Source organism: Sus scrofa, chromosome 8 (assembly GCF_054392235.1).
Source record: "Sus scrofa isolate SSC_HxYL_T2T_F1_AM1 chromosome 8, Sscrofa_HxYL_maternal_Yorkshire_Landrace_v2.0, whole genome shotgun sequence".
Classification (NCBI taxonomy): domain Eukaryota; kingdom Metazoa; phylum Chordata; class Mammalia; order Artiodactyla; family Suidae; genus Sus; species Sus scrofa.
The window spans coordinates 4,916,060-4,937,993 of NC_139390.1; the positions used below are offsets into that span (position 1 = coordinate 4,916,060).

General features: G+C 46.2%; 1 protein-coding gene across 4 annotated transcripts in view; it reads left to right on the forward strand.

The window, feature by feature from the left end:
• Positions 1-21,934, forward strand: part of EVC2 (EvC ciliary complex subunit 2) — a 130,795-nt gene that overhangs the window by 28,715 nt on the left and 80,146 nt on the right. For 2 of the 4 annotated variants that reach the window (XM_084971428.1, XM_021100987.2), the window contains exons 8-9: positions 14,514-14,648; positions 18,034-18,173. In XM_084971428.1, coding sequence (XP_084827554.1) covers positions 14,514-14,648; positions 18,034-18,173 — 275 coding nt within the window. The remainder of the gene's footprint in view (positions 1-14,513; positions 14,649-18,033; positions 18,174-21,934) is intronic. The other 2 variants (XM_084971429.1, XM_021100986.2) reach the window with 1 other exon arrangement.

Genomic DNA, 21,934 nt, shown 5'->3' on the forward strand with positions numbered 1-21,934 from the left:
TGGTCTGGTTCCCAAGACCACTTCGAGGCGCAGTGATGTTCTGGAAGGACTCACAGGCCTGCACACGTAGCTATGCTCAGGCTCACTTATTACAGAGAGAGGATGGGAAGCAGAATCAGCCACGGGAACAGCCACACGGGGCCCGGTCTGGACACCAGGCGCGGCTTCCAGAGGCCTCGCCTGGCAGAGACACGTGCAGGACACACTTAATTCCTGAGCCGTGACAACACATGTAAAGTGTTGTCCCCCAGGGAAGCTCATCAGAGACCCAGGACCAGGGTTTGTTTGGGGCCCTGGGCACAAGGGTTCCCTCTGCCTGGCACCTGCCAGGCCTCCAGACTCCCAGCAGGACAGCAAGCATTCAGTGTAAACCACATCCCTTGCCCAACAGTTTAGGCCCTATGAGCCCTTCTTATCTGGAAGGTGGGAACCCGCAGAAATCTGAGGTCCCGGGCCCCAGCCAAGGCCCAGCCTTGTGAGCACGCTTCACAGAGGATGGAAGCCTCGGGCCTTCCACACAGCTGGTGTTAGAACCAGATTTGAAGCCAGGCACGTTGGGCCGTGGGCCCCACTGCCTGCTAGTGAGCCGAATTCCTGCCCAGGAGAGGCGGGACCAAAACCAGAGTCAGGCAGACAGGGACAGACAGTTCTCCTGGGAGATGTGTGACCACCTCTGACTCGTTCCCACGTCTCCCACGGTGCCTGCTGTGGTAGGTGGCACGGGTAGGTGGCTGTGACTGAGCTGACTGTCATCAGTGCCCGTGACCGCCCTCAGCGGAGGAGGGAGCTGATGGCGGTGTCATTGCCGGGAAGGGCAGAGGGCACTCATTAATCAATATTTATGAGCCCTTCTTCCGGGCCCCAGACCCCCTCAACGTGGATAGAGATGAGCCACACCCAGGGCTTTGGGGCTGCCCCCAGCTCACACGTCGCCTTCAGGAGAAGCGGGAACAGGTGCCCCCGCTATGGGGACAAGACCTGGCAGTGGAGCAGTGGGCTGGACCTCGGCCTCCCTGACCCCTATGCCAGGTGACCTCTGCCAGTGGCCCGAATTCAAGGAGGTCGCCCTGGAGTTCCCGTCGTGGCTCAGTGGTTAATGAACCCAACTAGTATCCATGAGGACAAAGGTTCGATCCCTGGCCTCACTCAGTGGGTTAAGGATCCGGTGTTGCCGTGAGCTGTGATGTAGGTCACTGACGCGGCTCAGATCCTGGGTTGCTGTGGCCCTGGCGTAGGCTGGCAGTTACAGCTCCAATTCAACTCCTAGCCTGGGAACCTCCATACACCGCGGGTGTGGCCCTAAAAAGACAAAAAAAAAAAAAAAAGAGGTCACCACCAAGTGGGGAGATGAAGCATGGGTGGGTGATGGCCCTAGAGTGTTGCAGAGGCAGCAGGGTCTTGCATCAGAGCCTGACCTTGAATCCCCATCCATCCAATGTTTGTATGTGACCTTGGGCATGTTTCTTACCGCCCTGCACCTCAGTTTCCTTGCTGTAAAAGGAGAAGAACAGTACCCACCTCTTAGGGTGGCTGTCGATGGAAACAGATAGATGCCGGTAAAGCACTCAGCGCCGTGCCTGCTGGGTGTTGTTTAAGTGCTCCGCAAATGCCCCCCGCACATTACACCCGCCAGCACTACCGCTGTGCAGGGGCTCTGTGTTCATCGTGAATGAATATGGTGCATGTCAGTGTCTCAAGCTTACGTTCCCAAGAGGCGGCGCCTTTGCTGTGCCTGTGTGTCAGGTTCATGCACATTCTTGGGTGTCTTGAAGTCTGGAGGAGACTTCAGGTCACCCATCACCCGGCATCACTTCCCCCACACGGAGGCATGAAACAAGGGGGAGAAATCAAACCACGCCCCTCAGGTGTGACCGACGTTGTGAGGTTGAATGAGACCCGACACAGAGATGGTACGTGCCAAGGATGCTGACCAGACTGAGGTGGGCTGGGTGCACTGGATGATGGCAGAGCCCTCTTGGAGGAGGTGAGAATTCGGTTGGATGTGAAAGGAAGGACTTCATTAAAAATAGAGGAGAGGGAGCTCCTGCTGTGGCTCAGCAGGTTAAGAACCTGACTGGTATCCATGAAGATGGGGTTTGATCCCTGGCCTCACTCGGTGCATTAAGCATCTGGTGTTGCCACAAATTGTGGTGTAGGTCGCAGATGCGGTTCGGATCTGGCATTGCTGTGGCTGTGACATAGGCCAGAAGCTGCAGCTCTGATTGAACCCCTAGCCTCGAAACTCCTGTCTGCCACAGGTGTGACCTCAAAAATAAAAAAATAGTAGAGGAGAGGTTTCTAAAATATGCCTCGGAAGATCTGACATCGAGGTTGAGCCTGTTTGACTGTCGGCTGGATGTGCACCCACATCTCCTGGGCATGAGCACAGAGCCTGGCACCACTGAGGTGCATGCAAGGGTGAAGCCTGGCCCTTGCCAGTGGCAGTGCATGTTCTAGCGGAGTTGACCCGGGCACCTGCCAAGATAATGTCGTTTTCCTAGGAAAGTGTGGTACTGATGAGTAGGAGAACCTCAGGAGTGAGGTGTAAGCTCTGCTGACATTTTCATCGAGCAGTTAAGAAATACATAGTAAAGACACTGAGTAATCCAGTGTGCAAATTGGGACGTGTGCCGCTTGGGAGAGACCCGGTCACCTCCTTAATTTCTTGTTAATTTCCTGAGGGCGAAACTGACATATGTCATCTGAGATCCCAGGAAGTCTTCTCACCTCTTCTGGCTCCTGGATGAATAGAGGCTCTTGGAGAGGACAGTTGCCCTGTGCTGGACATCGAGTACAGGTGCCTCCATGGGCGCGCCTGCACTACCGCTCTTGTCACGAAACCGGGCACCGGACGGACAGGTCGCTGTGGTTCACGCCAAGGATCTGGATCTAATCAAGAGGGAGACGTGTGAACCAACTGTTACGACACCCAGAGTCACTGAGAGGGTAACGCCAATGGAACCTGGGGGAGGCATGTCAGCACATCAGTCAGAGTCACACCTGAGAATGTACCTATGAGGCCAGATGAGGCACATTGGAAGCAAGAGTAACGTGGGAGGACTTGCTCCAGCAGATACAACTAGAAGCCCAGGGAGTTCCCATCCTGGCTCAGCAGTAACCAACCCAACTAGTTTCCATGAGACTCGGGTTCGATCCCTGGCCTTGATCAGTGGGTTAAGGATCCGGTGTTGCCATGAGGTGTGGTGTAGACTGCAGATGCGGCTCAGATCCCGAGTTGCTGTGGCTGTGGTGTAGGCCAGCATGTGCAGCTCTGATTCAACCCCTAGCCTGGGAACCTTCAGGTGATACCCGAGGTAAAAGCGGGGGAAAAAAGAAAAGAGAAGAGAAGAAATCTACACTAACGCTGTATGCAGGTCCTGCAAGAAGCAAGAAATGCAGACCAGTGGGACCAAATAGGTCATCTACACAGGTGTACGTATGATAAAATGATGTTTCAGATCCGCGGGAAGAGTATGTTTCTTCATAAATTTGGGGGCAACTAACTAGATCTTTCGGAAGAAAAGTGAAGATGAATTTCCTCAACAGATTTCAATCTAAATAGATACAGCAATTTGTAAGACGTCGATGATTGGATAACATGCTATGAAAAATAAACCGGAGAGCGAAACCACGGATTGAGTGTGCAAAATAGTTGAAAACTTCACATTTAAAAACGGCATTGAGAAAGGCAAGTGGCAAACTTGGGAAAATACCTGTAACATACATTAAAAAGGATTCATGTCTTTATAAAGAGCTCCTGTTAATAAGATAAAGAATGCCTCCGCAGACAGCTGTGAACGGTATGAGGACTCCTCAGATGCAAGGATTTCCAGCGTGTGCCCTTGAGCATGTTGGAGGGAACATGGAAGTGCTGGCGAAGTCGTGTGGCTTTGGGCTTAAGTCGGGGCTAGAGGGATGCAGTCACATATCATCCCGTCTGCCTTCTCTGGGTCACCCCAGCCTCTGGCCTGTCCAGTCCTGCTCCCCAGCCCACTGTCCTCACTGTAGCAATTGTCCTGAAACACCCGCTTGCTCACTTGCCATTAAAGCCCAGTTCCCTTAGGTTCATATCCAGGATCCACCAGGAAAGGTGACCTCTGCCATCTCCCTGCAACGTGGCGCTCCTGGGCTTTCCACACCACTCTGTTTTCGCACGTGCTAATCTTCCTGTCTTCTGGGCCTCAATGTCTTGCAGGACCCTGAGCGACTCTCTCGGCCTCTGTGGTTCCTTTGCCTCTCCCAGGCATGCTGGTGGCATCCCTTGCCAGGATGCCGTGGCCCTGGGACATCTGATAAACCCTGGCATCTGTGACGTTGAGCTTATTCCCCTGGTTGGCACCTAATACGTTTTGGGTGACATCAGAATGGGATTTTTGCCTAGAGGAGAGGCTTTTAAACGTCTCTAGTTTGACTTCTTCGTTTGAGAGTAGGAAATCAGGTCCTGAGAGGCCCCGGGAACTGGCCGTGGTCCTGAAGCTTGAGGATGCTGTTGAGAAGCGGGGTCGTGCTGTACAGTTTGTTCTGTAACCCGAGCCTCATTCACTAGATTCCAGCCTCTGTTAGCGTGATCTTCTCTCCTCGTGGTTCACTTCCGAGCTCTCCTGCTTGCCCGTGTCGTCAGGGTCTCTGCCCTCAGCACTGCCCCCAAGGCTAAGGGTCAGCTGGTCACTAAGACCTCGGCTTCTTCAAGCAGTTGAAGGATTTCCACTCAATTACCCCTGAAATCTCTTCCAGGAAAATCATTCTGTATGGGTTCCCCTTCAAACTCTTTCTGTTTAGGGGGAGGAGGTAGGCCCCTCTACACACACACACACACACACACACACACACACACACACACACACACACAGAGAGAAAGTTAGAAGAATAAGGCAGCATGAGCCCAATCCCCCACCAGCAGAGAAAACCATTGCTAACATGGTAGTTCCTTGCTTTGTGCAAGTCTATGAATGTATTTATTTATAATTGAAGTCAAGCTGTATAAAGAATTTGCCCTCATGATCTTGTAATTTGTTATTGGATTTTAAGCATTTAAAGCATTTCTTTTGAAAGTCTTTTTTTTTTTTTGTGGTCTGGAATTGCTCTACCTAAATGCCGTGGTGGAATATAAAAGGACTGTGCTGCCAGCTAATTAAAGGGGTGCTATTAACTGATGGTTCTTTTTCAGACATGAGAAGGAGAGTTAGTGGGGGCTCTGGGGGCAAGAAAGCTGGGGTCACCGAGCCACCTCTTTTTCTTTACTCTTAGATAACGAAGTTAAAAGTAAATAGATACTTTGAAATCTAGACTGAAAACGGTTATCAGTGGAGTTTGTCTGCAAGACTTTTGCTCTTGTTCTGCAGATGGAGAAACCACAGCTTAGAGAGGGGGAGGCTTGGGGTCCCACAGAGTGGTGGGGGCGGAGATGAGAGTTGAACCCCCAACGAGGGCCCGTGTCTGTGATCTTCATGAGCATGTTTTACAGCTTCCTGCAGCCTCCTTTCCGGCCCTGATGTCTCCCTTGGCTATGGCATCCAGGCTTACCTTTCTCCAGGCTGAAGTCACATAGTAGCCAGATTGCTCCTAAAATATTGATCTGACCGTGTTACTTCCTGGCTTAAAATCCTGCAGTGCGAGTTCCAGTTGTGGTTCAGCAGGTTCAGAACCCGACACAGTATCCATGAAGATGCAGGTTCAATCCCTGGCCTTGCTCAGTGGGTTATGGATCTGGCATTGCCATAAACTGCAGTGTAGGTTGCAGATGCAGCTTCGATCCCACGTGGCTGTGGCTGTGGCCAGCAGCTGCAGCTCGGATTTGACCCCAACCCTGGGAACTTCCATATGCCACAGCTGTGGCCCTAAAAAGAAAATAAAAACCTGCAGTGATCCCTCTCAGCTCCTACGAAGATGTTGCAAATCCCTTGCCTGCTCTTTGGGACCTGGGCTGTGTCTCTTTCCACCTGCAGGTTCTTCTCACACCATTCCCTCTGCCTGGCTTGCCCCCGTCCTGGCCTGGCTCACTGTCCTGTGCCCGTAAGTCACCTCTTGAAGGTCTTTGTCCTTTCCCAGTCTTCAGTTTCCCTCCTTGCGCAGCCACACATGTCACCCCAGCCTGTGTGCCTGGCGGTCCCTCTGCAGGATGCTGAGCTCCTTGGGGTAGAGCCTGGATCTCTTTCCTCCTTGTCTTTCCTACACCTGACTCTGGCCTCATCCAGTCAGTGAATTAACTAGATGTCAGGAAAGATCACCGCACAGCCAAACATCGAGTCAAACATGGCAGCCATTGTGGCGTAACGCTTAATAGAGAGGTTCGGGCACATGCAATTATAGCCAATCTTGGTTTTTGCACATGTGAAATATGAATGCTGAATTAAAAGCACTGTTCGAAAGACTGAAAAGAAATTCCTTTGCCTCTGGTGAAAGTTCAGTAAATATGTGGGTATTTAGACATTGTTTCAAAGGGATTGTGAAGGCGTTGGGCAGGAAACTCAGTGCTGAAGTTCTGCCCTGCTAGTCGCTCGCCCCCAAAGGGTGAGCAGTAACTCAGATCAGGAATCAGTGTGTTCCCAGTGACACAAGCCCCTGATGACTCACTCTAGGGCTCCTAGAAAGAGACCAGTGAAGCCTGAGCAGCTGCAGCATGAAGGCTACTAGCCTAGACTGCTGGGTGTGAGTCCTGGGTCTATGACTTACTAACGCTGTGACTTTAGGTCCTCTGTCTAATTTATTTGTACTTTGGCATTGTAATCTGGATGAAAATAGTGCCTGGTCTATAATATGGCCACGGGGAGCAAATGGGTGACCCCTATAGAGCCTTCAGTGCTTATATGGATGATGCGTATAAGCACCAATCCAGTCATTGGATTTAGGACCCACCCTAATCATCTTAACTCTCTAGTCTGCAAAACCCTTATTTCCGTAGCGTTAACTATGAGGATAGTGGTGATATTGACGGTGCTGGTGATAGCAATGATTGTGTGGAGCCTCCTCCTTCCCACAAAGCTAAAGCTTGAGATTCCCTCTCCTTTGGTCATTTGAAGTGGAAGAGTGGAGGCCCTGCAGGCAGGTCAGGGGATCAGGCCCTCGTCTAACTTAGCAGCACGGACAAAGAAGGTTGAGAAGAAGAAAGTGGGAGTTTGGAGGCCGTCTTTTCCTCGGTGAGCTCATCACCTGAGGTCTGAAAGTAGCAATTGCAGGAGAGACGGGGAGAGAGATGGTGCCATCTGCAGAGCTGGCCTGGCTCTGTCCTCTTCCTGGACACAGACATTCGTTCCTGCAGCTCTGTGCCTTAATTAAGCTCCTGCTCCCCACACTGCCTCCACTCTTCACATTCTCTTGGCCTTACCACTGGTCAAAGGAGGCTGGAGAGTCAGAGAAGGTGGAGGTGGGAAGAGGAGGAGGAGGAGTGAGATGGCCCGTGTCAGCCATTCTTTTTCAGGGGAGCTGGGGAGGGAGACTTGATTGAGAGAATGAATTCGTTCTTTTCCTGCCTTTTTGAGCACCTTGACCCTGCCTGCCTTCACTTCTGTGCCAATATTTGTTTCTGGTTCCCATCCATCAGATGAGTAACTCCTACCCGTGGTGTGGGAGGTTGGGACCAAAACTGTGTTTAGAAACCCCCCCAGCCCCCTGGACTGTAAGGAGCGTGATGGACGGGAAAACACAGCCTTTGGAATCAAGCAGAGCTTGATTTGATCTCTTGGCATTTCCACTTACCTGTCAGTGGTTTGGAGATAATCCATCCCCCACAAGATTACTGAAGATTGAATGAGATAAAGCAAAGCACACACTTTATTACTTTCCTGGGGCTGACACAACACATCACCTCGAAACTTACTCTCCCACTGTTCTGGAGGCTAGACATCTGAAATTGAGGTGTCAGCAGGGTCCCGCTCCTTGTGATGGCTCCAGCGGCTCCTGGAAGTGCTTCCTTGGTTATAGCTACCTCAGTCCAGTCCCTGCCTCCTGGTGTGTGTGTCTCTCTCTGCAAGTCTCCCCCGCCTTGAAAGGACAGTCATTGGATTTAGGACCCACCCTAATCAGTGTGACCTCATCTTAACTTGATTATGGCTGCAAAAACCTTATTTCCCAATAAAGTCACGTGCACAGGTGCTCTGGGTTAAGACTTGAGAATATCTTTTTGGAGGACGCAGTTCCACCCTGCTACATGCGCCTAGCCCAGGGAGTGGCATATTTCAAGTGATCAGACCTCATTAATTCCCTTTATTTCTCCATTCTTCTTCTTAAAGCTGTTTTTTTTTTTTAAGTGTTTCCCTTCTGTCACATGGCAAACCTTGAAAGCAGATCCCTGATCTATAGCCTTTTGTTCTCTTAGACACAGATTTTTTTTGGTCTCCTTTCCATCAATATTTTAATGTAACCTCTGTGCGCCGCTTTTCATATTTATCCAGTTCATTGATTTTTTTTTTTCTTCCCTTATCTGGTGGGTTCACAAATCAGGGCTTGGAGGGCTATTTCCAGCACAAATGGAGAACTTGCATTTCAGTTCGGTGCTAATCAATATGTAAGATTTAGAATCAGGAAGATGTTTGAGTCTGAGAACAGAATAGGTTTCCTGACTGTCTCTGATAACAGCCTCTATGGACAAAGGCTGATTCGTGGAGGCAAGTCCTGTGTGGCATCACACTCTGATTCAGGTTTCAGTAACTGTCTGGGCCGGAGCTCCTGTTTCGGACCTAACTTGGCTTTGACTCTTTGGAAGGTCGGGTTGACCTTGTTGGCCTGTCAGAAAAATTGAACCTTAAGTACAGCTTGCGTTGTGACCACAGGAATGAATCATGGGTTAAGTGTCTTCTGGCTCCTAAATAATGCATTATGTGTTCCCATAATCTGCAGCCACTTTGGATTCCACCTGTTGTCACAGGTTGGCTTCTCCGGAAGCAGATGCTGAGATGGAATTGGGGTATGATATGGTAACCAGTGCTCAGAAGAGTCAACACAGCCAGCCGGAGGCTGCTGTCCTTGGAAAGGCCTGCTCGTGAGGTGACCTGTGGGCTCACATCTGTGAACTCAGATTTCAGGGGGATCGGCACCATTCCTCAAACTAGGAGTGGCTCATCTTGTCTGAACTGCTTTTATAAACAGCGTATTTAATGTTGAACACCTCGTTTCCTTCTGGAATTTTGGTACATGCCAGGCAGAGAGGTGCCTAAGTGCCTCGTCCTGAAGAAAAGCCCTGGGTACTGAGTCTCTGATGAGTTTCCTTGGTAGACAGCATTTTGGAGGAGTTGTCAACTCATGGCCGAAGGAATTCGGTACGCCGGGTGTGCCTTTGCTGGAAGAGGACCCTGGAAGTCTGTTCCTGGTTTCCCCTGCAAACCCACCTGCCCTTTCCTCAGGCTGATTTCTGTTCATATCCTTTTGCTGTATTCGTAGCCGTGAGGATAACTGCGTATGGAGTCCTGTGAGTCTTCGGGAATCATCAAACCTATGGGTGGTTGTGGGGTTCTGCCATCACAGTCAGATCACCTGTGCAGGGCAGGGAAGTCCAAGGTCAAAGTGCCAGCGGGTCTGGTGTCACTTGCTGGTTTTTAGATGACTGTCTCCTCCTTGTATCCTCTTTTTTGGCAGAAAGAGCTCTGGGTCCCATTATCTCCTGATAAGGGCACTAATTACCTCCCCATGGCCCCATCTCTTAAAACCATTACGATAAAGGTTAGGACTTCAACATGTGAATTTTGGGGAGGATACATTTAGTCCATAACATCCCATGACCCAACAACAACAAAAACAGATTAAAAAGTTGGCAGTGGACTGGAATAGATGTTTATCCAAATAAGAGATACAAATGGCCAGTGAGCACATGAGCATATGCCTGCCATCATTAGTCAGCAGGGAAATGCAACTCGCCTTATGCCCATTAGTATGGCTTCTTTAAAAAAAATTAGCAAGGGTTCATGACAACATGGAAAATTAAAATCCTTGTGCACTGTTGATGGGGATGAAAATATACAGTCATTATGGAAAACAGTATGGTTGTTCCATAAAAAATTAAAAATAGCATTATCGTATGATCCAGCAATTCTACATCTGGGTATATCCCTGAAAGAATTGGAGGTAGAGTCTTGAAAGGATATGTGTAGACGCATGTTTATAGCAGCATTATTTGCAATAGCTAAAAGACAGAAACAATCCCTGTGTCTGTCAGTGAGGAGTGGATAAACGGATGCCATCCATCCATGCAATGGAATATTACGCAGCTTTAAAAAGAAGGGAAATTCTGACACATGCACATGAAGTTTGAGGGTATTATGCTAAGTGAAATAAGCCACTCATAAAAAGTCTACTTACCTGAAACCTCTAGAATAATCTAATTCATAGAGACAGAGAATAGAATGGTGGTCATCAGGAGCTGGGGGAGGGTGGAATGGGGAGTTGTTCCTTGGTGCAGAGTTTCAGTTTCACAGGATGAAAACATTCTGGAGAGAGATGGTAGTGGTGGCTGTTCACTGTGGTTGGACTTAACACAACTGAACTGAACACTTGAAAATGATTAAAATGGTAAATGTTATGTAGTGTGTATTTTATCTTTATTTTAAAAAATCATTCAAAACCTTTTAATCAAATATTCAGAACTCAAAGGGAGAAGCTCCTAGAAAGCAAGATCCTTCTAAGAGAACGTCAGGCACACTTATGCCAAAAGACAGTAGAGTGGTGGGAGTTCTCCTCATGGCTCAGTGGTAATGAACCTGACTAGTACCCATGAGGACACAGGTTCGATTCCTGGCTTCTCTCAGTGGGTTAGGGATCTGGCATTGCTGTGAGCTCTGGTGTAGGTCACAGATATGGCTCAGATCCCACGTGGCTGTGGTTGTGGTGTAGGCTGGCAGCTGCAGCTCCAATTCAACCCCTAGCCTGGGAACTTCCATATGCCGTATGTGCAGCCCTAAAAAGATTAAAAAAAAAAAAAAAGAAGACTGACAACTTCAGTGTTCTGAGGGATAAAGATTTTGAACCATGAGTAATAGACTCATCCAAGGTAACAAGGTAACAATCAAATAAGTACAAAGTAGCAGTATTTTAACACGTGAAAAGTAAAATTATTTCCTAACCAGATTTACTTGAGAACACATAAATACGGAAAATACTCTATCAAATTGGAAAAAAAATCCAAGAAAAAGGAAAGAATCACATCTGAGGAACATAGTTTTGTTTTAATCAGTGATGTTGTAATAACGCAGAAAGCAGCAAAGAGAGAGCTCCGAATGACAGCAAGCCCGGAAAGCAGCTAGTCCTGAGCAGATCAGGATGTCAGAGAACTCTAGGAGTAGTGGCTTTAAGGAAAGAAACAAAAAAAGACTCCCTGGAATAGCTAATATCATTAAGGAAATGGTGTATGCCAGGAAGAAAAAAGAAATGCAATGACAAACCTTACCACCTTACACCAACCAGAATGGCTATCATCCAAAAGTCTACAAACACTAAATGCTGGAGAGGGTGTGGAGAAAAAGGAACCCTATTACACTGTTGGTGGGATTGTAAATTGGTGCAGCCACTGTGGAAAACAGTATGGAGACCCCTCAGAAAACTAAAAATAGAACTACCATTTGATCCAGCAATCCCACTCCTGGGCATCTATCCAGAGAAAACCATGACTCGCAAAGACACATGTACTCCGATATTCATTGCAGCACTATATACAATAGCCAAGACATGGAAACAACCTAAATGTCCATCGACAGAGGAGTGGATCAAGAAGATGTGGTACATATACACAATGGAATATTACTCAGCCATTAAAAGGAACAAAATAACAAGCATTTTTAGCAACATGGATGGACCTAGAAATTATCGTGCTAAGTGAAATCAGCCAATGAGACACCAACATCAAATTCTTTCACTTACATGTGGAATCTAAAAAAAGGACACAATGAACTTCTCTGCAGAACAGATACTGACTCACAGACTGAAAAACTTATGGTTTCCAAATGAGATAGGTTAGGGGTGGGGGATGCACTGAAGGTTTGGGATGGAAATGCTGTAAAATTTGGTTGTGATGATTGTTGTACACCTATAAATGTAATAAAATCCATTAAGTAATAAAAAAAAGGTAGTTGCAAATCTAAAACAAAAACCAAAATAATTCCTACTCCCCAGAATAGCTAATATCATTAAGGAAATGGGTGTATGCCAGGAAGAAAAAAGAAAAGCAATGACAAACCCCAGGAAAAACAAAAAGTAATGTGTTGGTCCAAATGGAAGCAAACTACAACTATGGCATGATGTTGAAACCTGATAGTGTAAGAAAGGGCACTGTATTAAAAATGTATGACTTTGAGGGGCAGATATTTAGTTATGCAGGATTACATGCAATTACTTTATCTTACAGTAAATAACATATTTCTAATCTTAATAATGATACTGGCTTTAAATTTTTTATTTTTTAGAATTAATTTATAAACCAGTGCAAAGGCATGATGGTGGTTGCAAACATGTGTGTATAAAATAGATAATAAATTCTGGAGGGCAGAAGCAGTGAAAGGAGGAGGAGGCAAATATGGGGCACTTGTTTCACCACGTTTCTCAGTAAGAAGACAAGGGATTCTCTAAATTCAATGCCAGGCAAATTTGCGTTTTAAGTGTTTCATGTTAAGTTAGACAAAGGTAGCTAACTGAATATAAACACTACGACTGGGAGGAAGTAGAGGCGGAGTATTTGTAGGTAACAAATCCTTCAAATTTTTAGGGTGAAAATCCTTGACCTAAATCCGCATCTGTCACAGCAGGAATTCGGTAAATAAAGTGTAGTGCTGACATGTCAAGAAACAAATAGCTGCAGAAATTTTCAAGTTAAAATGCAACATATTAAAAGAGCAAAGGAGCAAAATGGATACTTCTTTCCATAGATGTTAAAAAGGAATTTGTAAAATATCCAATACCCATTCAACATGCTTTCTCTAGTTTTTAGAGACTTCATGAAGCAGGACTACAGGGCTATTTTTAATTCTATGAATTGGAGGAGGTGTGTCTGTGTGCATATGTGTCAAATAAAAATCCCAGCTGTTACTTAAAGGTGAAACATTCAAGTATTACTTTTAAGGTAAAACAAACAAACAAAAACAAAAAACAAAAAAACGCATGCAAATTTTAGAGTATTTAAGTTAAGTAGCCATGCTTGTTAACTAAACCACAGAAACTAAAACCAGTATCTATTTAAGAGAGTTTGCCCCTGAGAAGTAGGATTAGAAGAGGATGCAGAAGGAAACACAGGAATTTTATGTCTCTTTTTAAACCCTTGGCTTCTGTTAAAAACTTTTTTTCCGCAGCATGCATGCATTACTGTGCGTCTCCAAATGTATAACACGGTTGCCTGTTGGCCATTATATGGATAGAATAATTCATAGAGGCTTAAAACATGTAACTGTTTTCCATACTGTGGCGCATTCAGGATTCGTCTACATCCATGTTATTTTATATAATGGTCTTAAAAACAGCCTTAGATATAAACAGATTTTCATGCATAGTTCCAACTAACCTGTGTATAAGCTTTTATGTTTTGTTTTATTTTTTTCTAATGGTTACACCTGGCATTTGCAAGTTCTCAGGCCAGGGATCAAATCCAAGCCGCAGCTATGACCTGTGCTACAGCTGCCACGATGCCAGATCTTCAGCCTCCTGCACTGGGCCAGGGATCAAACCCATGCCTCTGCAGTGATCTGAGCTGCTGCGTTCAGATGCTTAACCCACTGGGCCACAGCGGGAACTCCTGCAGCTTTTTTTTTTTTTTTTTTTTTTTTTTTTTAAATTGACCCACTCTTTGAATATTTTATTCTGGTGAAGTTCTAGTTTAGTGATGGTAACTGTAGCCCTTCAACATGGGCACTGCTTCAAGTAGTAGGTTTTTTTTTTTTTTTTTTGTCTTTTTGTTATTTCTTGGGCCGCTCCAGCGGCATATGGAGGTTCCCAGGCTAGGGGTCCAATCGGAGCTGTAGCCACTGGCCTACGCTAGAGCCACAGCAACACGGGATCCGAGCCGTGTCTGCGACCTACACCACAGCTCACGGCAACGCCGGATCGTTAACCCACTGAGCAAGGGCAGGGACCGAACCCGCAACCTCATGGTTCCTAGTTGGATTCGTTAACCACTGCGTCACAACGGGAACTCCTCCTGCAGCTTTTTAAAGTATTTCCTGAGGAGTGAATCCTACATATGAAAGCCCTGAATTAAAGGGGTGAGCATTTTAAAGCCCCTCGTTATGGGCACAGATGTTTTTTCCCCTTCATTTTTGAGGACTGGCATTTTGGCGAAAGTGCCCCAAGGATGAGAGTACGATCAACATGGAAGGCTCTCTTAGTCCAGGCCTGGTTTTGAGGTCACCTTCTGATAAAATGACGGGTTAGTGACCGCCACGTAGCATCGGAAACATTTCACGATCCTCTGTGCTGCCTTAGATGTGTTGCACATTAGCTTTGGGAATTTAACACTCCTGCGTGCATGTGGTGTGCCAGGCTTAGGGATGTGAAGCGTGGCGTGTGCTTGCGAATCCATCTCGTTCTCGCTCTTGTTCTGGTAGGTTCTCCCGAACCACGGCCTCCACGCCATGGGGTTCTTCGTGGCCCTCATCCTCTCCCTGTTGCTGACCTGGGCGGTGCTTTTCTTCATGGTTCGGTACCAGTGTTTGAAGGGGAGCCTGCTCTCCAGACATCGGGTGAGAACCCATGACGTCTTCGTCCTGGAGGGAGTGGGCGGGCGGGCGGCTCAGGTGAGCCTGAGCTTCATCCTTCAGCTGGGTCAGTCTCAGGTCTGGATCCATGTCAGGACCCCAGGGAGCCTCGGGGCCTGCCCATATCAGGCCCTCCTGCGGAGACTCTGACCGCTTTGTCCCCGAGGCACCCCCGTCATTAGGAGTTGTTAAAAACTCCCGGGATGCTTCTAACAAGGGGCCGGGATTGGGAGCCCCTGCGGTCTGGCTGGACAACTGAGCGCCCACCGTGTGGCCGGCCGAGCATTCACGCCACCCTTCCTTCCTTCCTTCCTTCCTTCCTTCCTTCCTTCCTTCCTTCCTTCCTTCCTTCCTTCCTTTCTTTCTTTCTTTCTTTCTTTCTTTCTTTCTCTCTCTCTCTGTCTCTCTCTCTTTCTCCCTCCCTCCCTCTCTCTTTCCTTCTTTCTTTCTTTACTTTCTTTCTTTTCTTTCTCTCTCTCTTTCCTTCTTCTTTCTCTCTCTCTCCCTCCCTCCCTCTTTCTCTCTTTCCTTCTTTCTTTCTTTACTTTCTTTCTTTTCTTTTTTCCTTTCTTTCTTTCTTTCTTTCTTTCTTTCTTTCTTTCTTTCTCTCTCTTTCTTTCTTTCCTTCTTTCTTTCTCTCTCTCTTTCTTTCTTTCTTTCTTTCTTTCTTTCTTTCCTTCTTTCTTTCCTCTTCTTTCTTTCTTTCCTTCTTTCTCTCTCTCTCTCTCTCTCTCTCTTTCTTTCTTTCTTTCTTTCTTTCAGCCTTTGGAGACTCCCTTCATCCTCAGGGTGAAGCCCAGACACCTTGGCTGGGCTTATAAAGCCCGCTGTGCTCCAGCTTTGCATCTCAACCTCCGCGCCCCCCTCATGATGCTGTGTCCCCTGAGACCGCCACACTCTCCACACTCTCCTTGGGTGCTTTACTCCCCTTTTTTCTTTTTTAAAAGCTTTTTTGAGGAATAGGTGATTTATCGCGTTGTGGTCATTTCTGCTGCACAGCAAAGCGATCCAGTTCTCCGTGTACACATGTCCCTTCTTTCTCAGATCCTTTCCCCGTATAGATTATCAAAGAATATTGAGCAATTCCTTGGGCTATATAGCAGGTCCCCATTGCCCATTAGATACTATATATATATATTTTTTTTTCTTGTCTTTTTAGGGCTGCACCAGCGGCATATGGATGTTCCCAGGCTAGGAGTCGAATTGGAGCTGCAGCTGCCAGCTGACACCACAGCCACAGCAATGCTGGATCTGAGTCACATCTGTGACCCACACCACAGCTCACGAAGCTAGGGTTGAACTAGTCTTAGAGTCATCCCAGCCCAGGGAAGAAGGGGCTGGGGTTTTTGCCATCAGATTCCACTGGTCACTGGTTGAGGACAGCGCGGGGCGGGGGGGGGGGGGTTGGGCAGGACAAAGGGTGGTGGTATTTCCCGGCGTGGGCTCTGAAGGCTGGCACGAGCCTTCAGGGAAAGAAGGGTGGGTGTGTGCTGGTGGATCTTGCTCACACAAAGAAGGGTGCTGAAGGGCAAGGCCAGGGGCAGGGCCAGAGGCTGGACGGTGGCTACTAGAACCCCCACTGCCCAGAACGGAGCCCAGCACCTAGAAGGTGCTCAGTAAACGTGTGAAGCAGTGAATGAGCCCTTGGGTGGTCGGAGGATGGACAGACAGACAAAGGAAGGAAAGCAGGGGGTAGCTCCTAGGGGAGTGAGCATCCTGGCAGGCTCTTTGTTTCTGCAGGGCTATGGAGGCTGAGCTGCTGTTACTGTCACCCAGAGGTCCAGCAACTTGAAAGGGACACCTGTCCTCTTTCTCCCTTACTCTTAAAGAGAACACCGAGGCCCGTGAAGCTCAGTGACCTGCTCCAGCTGGCCCGGTTTAGGCTGGGACCTGGCCTCTGGGGACCCCCCCGCCTCTCTGGAGCCTGGCAATCCCAAGCCATTGTTCATTTTATTTCTGCTTCCTGGAGGAGAGAATTGTCACTTCAAAGTGAGGCCAGCCCACAGTCTCCTTGACAGGCCACATGAGGAGAAGAAAAATGGCCCATCTAAGGAGCCGTTCGCCTGACCCCCTCCCCCCGAAAGCTGCTAGCAGCCACAGAAGGACACGACTCCCCCTGCTGGTCGAGGACGAGCCAGTGGTTCCTTTTCTCAGAGATGAAAGGCTGATTGGTTCACCCTCGGGAGGAAAGCCAAGTGTGATTTTTTTTTTTTTTTTGTCTTTTTGCTATTTCTTGGGCCGCTCCCGCGGCATATGGAGGTTCCCAGGCTAGGGGTCAAATCAGCTGTAGCTGCCGGCCTACACCAGAACCACAGCAACACGGGATCCGAGCTGCGTCTGCAACCTACACCACAGCTCACAGCAACGCCAGATCCTTAACCCACTGAGCAAGGGCAGGGACCGAACCCGCAACCTCATGGTTCCCAGTCGGATTCGTTAACCACTGCACCACGACGGGAACTCCCCAAGTGTGAATTTGATTGAAGATCTAAGACCCTTGTTTGTGTCTTTCCCTGCATCACAGAACAAACCCTTTTCACATTTAAGAATTTTTTCCATGGTCGTGATGACCAAGGAGACACCGTAGGGGGAAACAGAAGGCAGCCTTTCGAGTTAGACTTAGGGTCAGCTACCAGCCTGGCGCTAGAAGAGCTGTGCGAACCTAGGTCATGTCATTGCATCGCTCTGGGCAGCAGTCTCCGTGTAGGCCAAGTGAAGGCATCAGCGTGTATTCCGTGTGACAGTTTCATGATATAATGCATAGAAGACCCAGGGACAGGACTTCTCACCCCTTCCTGCAGAATTAATGATGTTGGGGGAAGACAGCTGTCCAGTCGGAGGGTTGGGTTTCATTATCGCTAATGTCATTTCCATCTCACGACTGTATCTTGATTGGAAACCAGCCAGATCCATGATGCTGAAGCCCGTGATCCGCCAGCTGTGCTTTTCCTCTATGTGATGATAATAATAACAGAGATGATATTGGTGATGCTACCACGGTGGTGGTGATGCGGGTGATAACGCGGTGCTGGTGATGGTGAGGAGATGGTGAGGCTGGTGATGACGGGGAAATGATGCTGATTGTGGGGTTGATGGTGAAGGATTTTTACAGTTACAAAGGTCTTTCCATCCATTGCTTTGTTTTATCCACATAGCAAGCCTGGGCAGAGCTATCAGAATTATGGCCCTGTGTCTTTGATGAGACATTGCGGCTCAGCACAGGGCCATGTCTTGCCTGAGTCTTGCCTGCTCACACGTGGCGTGGCTCGCTAGGTTCTCTGACTGCAGATCCCTGCCTTCCCTCATGACTTTTCCAGCATGTGACATTGGAAAGAATGCCCACTCACCTGTTTCTGAAATTCTTCTGAAGGTCCGGCATCACGAGGACAAGCTGGAGCACTCCCAGTTCACCTCGGCGGATGGCGTGAATGAAGATCTTGCTCTCAATGAGCAAATGATAGACATTCTGTCTTCAGAGGACCCCGGGAGCATGCTTCCAGCCTTAGAAGAGTAAGACTTCTAAGTCCCATTATTCTTCCGCGGATACGATGAGTGTTTTAACTATAGCAGCATGAGAGCAAGTCTTTCATTCATTAATCCATCCCATTAATCACTCATTGGTCATTCTGTCATCATAAAGCGAACAGGTGTCATGCCCTGACCATGATGCTTGGTATTTGAGAAAAGAGATTAGACGTAGTTGGAGATTGGAGGCAGTCTGACCTGGTGGGAAGACAAACACAGAGGCAGAAGTGACCACAAAAGTTTGATGGGTACCATGCTAAGGTTGGGGCCGGCTGAACCCAGAAGAAAGAGTAATTACCTGAGCAGGTCACGGAAATGCTTCCCAGAGGAAGATTGTACCTAGTTCTTGAAGCCTGGGCAGAAGCTTTCCAAGTTGATGCAGGGAGGAGAGGCTTTTCAGGCAGAGGAAGGATAGGAAAGGAGCCGAATACATAACATTTGGTGATATATAAGGAGGTCAGATTGATTGACGTGTGGATTAGGGTATTAAGAAATATGGTGAAGAAGGGGCGAAAGCGACACCTTAAAAAGGCCACACTGGAGTTCCTGTCGTGGCTCAGTGGTTAACCAATCCGGCTAGGAACCATCAGGTTGCAGGTTCGATCCCTGGCCCCACTCAGTGGGTTAAGGATCTGGCATTGCTGTGGCTCTGGTGTAGGCTGGCAACTGTAGCTCTGATTAGACCCGTAGCCTGGGAACCTCCATGTGCCGCAGGTGCGGCTCTAGGAAAAAAAAAAAAAAAAAAAAAAAAAAAAAAAAAAAAAAAAAGGCCACACTACGTGATGGGATTGTTGGCTAAACTGAATTCAGTTCTTTTTATTTTTTTTTTAAGTCTGTCTATTTCTTTACTTTTAGGGTCTAGGATCTGAGTGTTTTTATTTTCTTTGATTTCTTACTGAGGTAATGCTTTATAGCAGTATGTAAGTTGCATGTGTACATTTTATTTCTCTCTACCCCACAGCGTGCTCACCCCCAAAACTTTAGTTTCCAACCATCACCATACAGCCGGTCCTCTTTACTTGTTTTACCCCCCCCAACCACCTCTGGTAACTGCTGTTCTATTCTCTGTATCTAGGTGATTGTTTTTGTCGATTTGTTGTGTGTTTTTGTTTGTTTTCTCTGTTCCGCATATGAGTGAAATCATGTGGGATTTTCTTTCTCCATCTGACCTATTTTACTTGCATAATACCCTCAAGGTCCATCTCTGTTGTTGCAAAAGGCAAGATGTCTTGTTTATGGTTACATAGTATTCTACTGTGTATAGACACATCTTTATCCATTCCCCCTTGGGCAGGCACTCAGGTTGCTTCCATATCTTGGCAATTGTAAATAAGGTTGCAGTGAGCGAGGAGGTGCATGTGTCTTTTCAAATAAGAGTTTTCATAGTCTTTGGATAAATACCAGACATAGGATGGCTGGATCCTATGGTAGTTCTATTCGTATTTTTTTGCGGTATCTCCATACTGTTTTCCAAAATGACTGCTCCAGTTTACATTCCCAGCAACACTTATTATTATTATTTTTAATTTTGAAACATTTTTTTAAATTTCCCCAATGCATTGATTTTTTCCTACTGTCCAGCATGGTGACCCAGTTACACATACATGTACACGTTCTATTTTGCACATTATCATGCTCCATCATAAGTGATAACATAGTTCCCAGTGCCACACAGCAGGATCTCATTGCTTTTTGATAGTGGCCATTCGAACAGGTGTGAGGTAGTATCTCATTATGGTTTTGATTTGCATTTCCCTAATAATTTGTGATGTCGTTTTCATTTGCCTGTTGGCCATCAGTACGTCTTCTTTGAAAATACATCTGTTCAGCTCCACCTGTTTTTCGATTGGGTTGTTTTATTGTTGTTGAGTTGTATCAGTTCTTTATATATTTTGGATATTACTGCGTATTGGATTATCTTGTTTGCCAACATCTTCTCTTGTTGTCTTTTCATTTTGTTGATGGTTCCCTTTGCTGTGCAGTACTTGTTAGCTTGATGTAGTCCCATTTGTTTATTTTTAAGACCTATGACCAAGAACATACTGACTGTGTTTTCTTCTAGGAGTTTTATGGGTTTGGGTCTTACATTTAAGTCTTCAATCCATTTTGAGTTGATTTTGATTATGATGTGAGATAATGGTCTAGTTTCTTTCTTTCTTTTTAAGGTGTCGTCTGGTTTTCCCAATGCTCTTTATTGAAGAGACTATTGTTTCTTGATTGGATGTTCTTTGCTCCTTTGTTGTAAGTTAATTGTCCATATATGCATGGGTTTATTTCTAGGCTCTCAATTCTGTTCCATTAATTTATGTATCTTTTTATGCCAATATTATGCTGTTTTGATTACTATAGCTTTGTAATATAGTTTGAAATCATACCTCCAGTTTTGTTCTTTTTTTGCTTTGTTGCATTGGCTGCTCACAGGCTTTTGTGTTTCCATATAAATATTAGAATTTTTTGTTCCATTTCTGTAAAAATGTCCTTGACATTTTGATAGGGATTACACTGAATCTGTAGATTGCTTTAGGTAATATGAACATTTTAGCAATGTCATTCTTCCAGTCCATTAGCACTGAATATCTTTCCATTCATTTGTGCTTCTCCTACTTCTTTCAACAGTGTTTTTAAAAATTTTTTTGTTTGTTTTTGGCTACACCCATGGCATATGGAAGTTCCTCAGCTAGAGATCAAATCTGAGCCACTGCTGTGACCTGTGCCATAGCTGTGGCAACAATGGATCCTAAACCCATGAGCCAGGCCAGGGATCAAACCCATACCTCCGTAGCAACCTGAACCGCTGCAGTCATATCTTAATCCATTGTGCCACAGCAGGAACTCTCAATGTTTTATATTTTTAAGTGTACAGATCTTTCACCTCTTGGAGTAAATTTATTCCTTGGTATTTTATCCTTTTTTTTTTGCAATTATAAATGGGATTTTTTTCATAATTTCTCTTTCTCATAGCTCATTGTTAATGTATAGAAATACAGCAGATTTTTGTATGTTGATTTTGTACACTGTGACTTTGTGTTTGTTTCCTTTAGTTTTATGGTGGAGTCTTTAGGGTTTTCTACCTGTAAAATTATGTCATCTGCAAATAGCAAGTTTCACTTCTTTCTTTCCAATTTGTATGCCTTTAGTTTTTTTTTTTTTTTAATTGCCTAATTACTCTGGCTAGGACTTCCAATACTGTGTTGAATAAGAGTGGTGAGAGTGAGATCCTTGTCTTGTTCCTGATTTTAGAGGGATAGCTTTCAGTTTTTCACCAGGAAATATGACGTTAGCTGTGGCTTTGTCATCTGTGGCCTTTATTACGTTGAGTAGTATTTCTTCTATACCTACTTTATTGAAAGTGTTTATCATAAGTGTATATTGAGTTGTGTCAAATACTTTTTCTGCATCTATTAGATGATCATATGATTTTTACCCTTCAGTTTGTTAGTGTGGTGTATCACATTGATTGATTTGCGGGTGTTGAAGCATCCTTGCATCCCTGGAATAAATCCCATTTGACTATGGGGTATGATTCTTATGTATTATTTATTCAGTTTGCCAATATCGTGTTGAGGATTTTTCATCTGCGTTCATCAGATATATTGGCCTGTAATTTTCTTTTTTTATGTTATCCTTGTTCAGTTTTTGGTATTAGGGTGATGGTAGCCTTGTAAAATGAGTTAGGAAGCATTCCTTCCTCTTCAATAATTTGGAAGGGTTTGATAAGATACGTATTAAATCTTCTTTGAATGTTT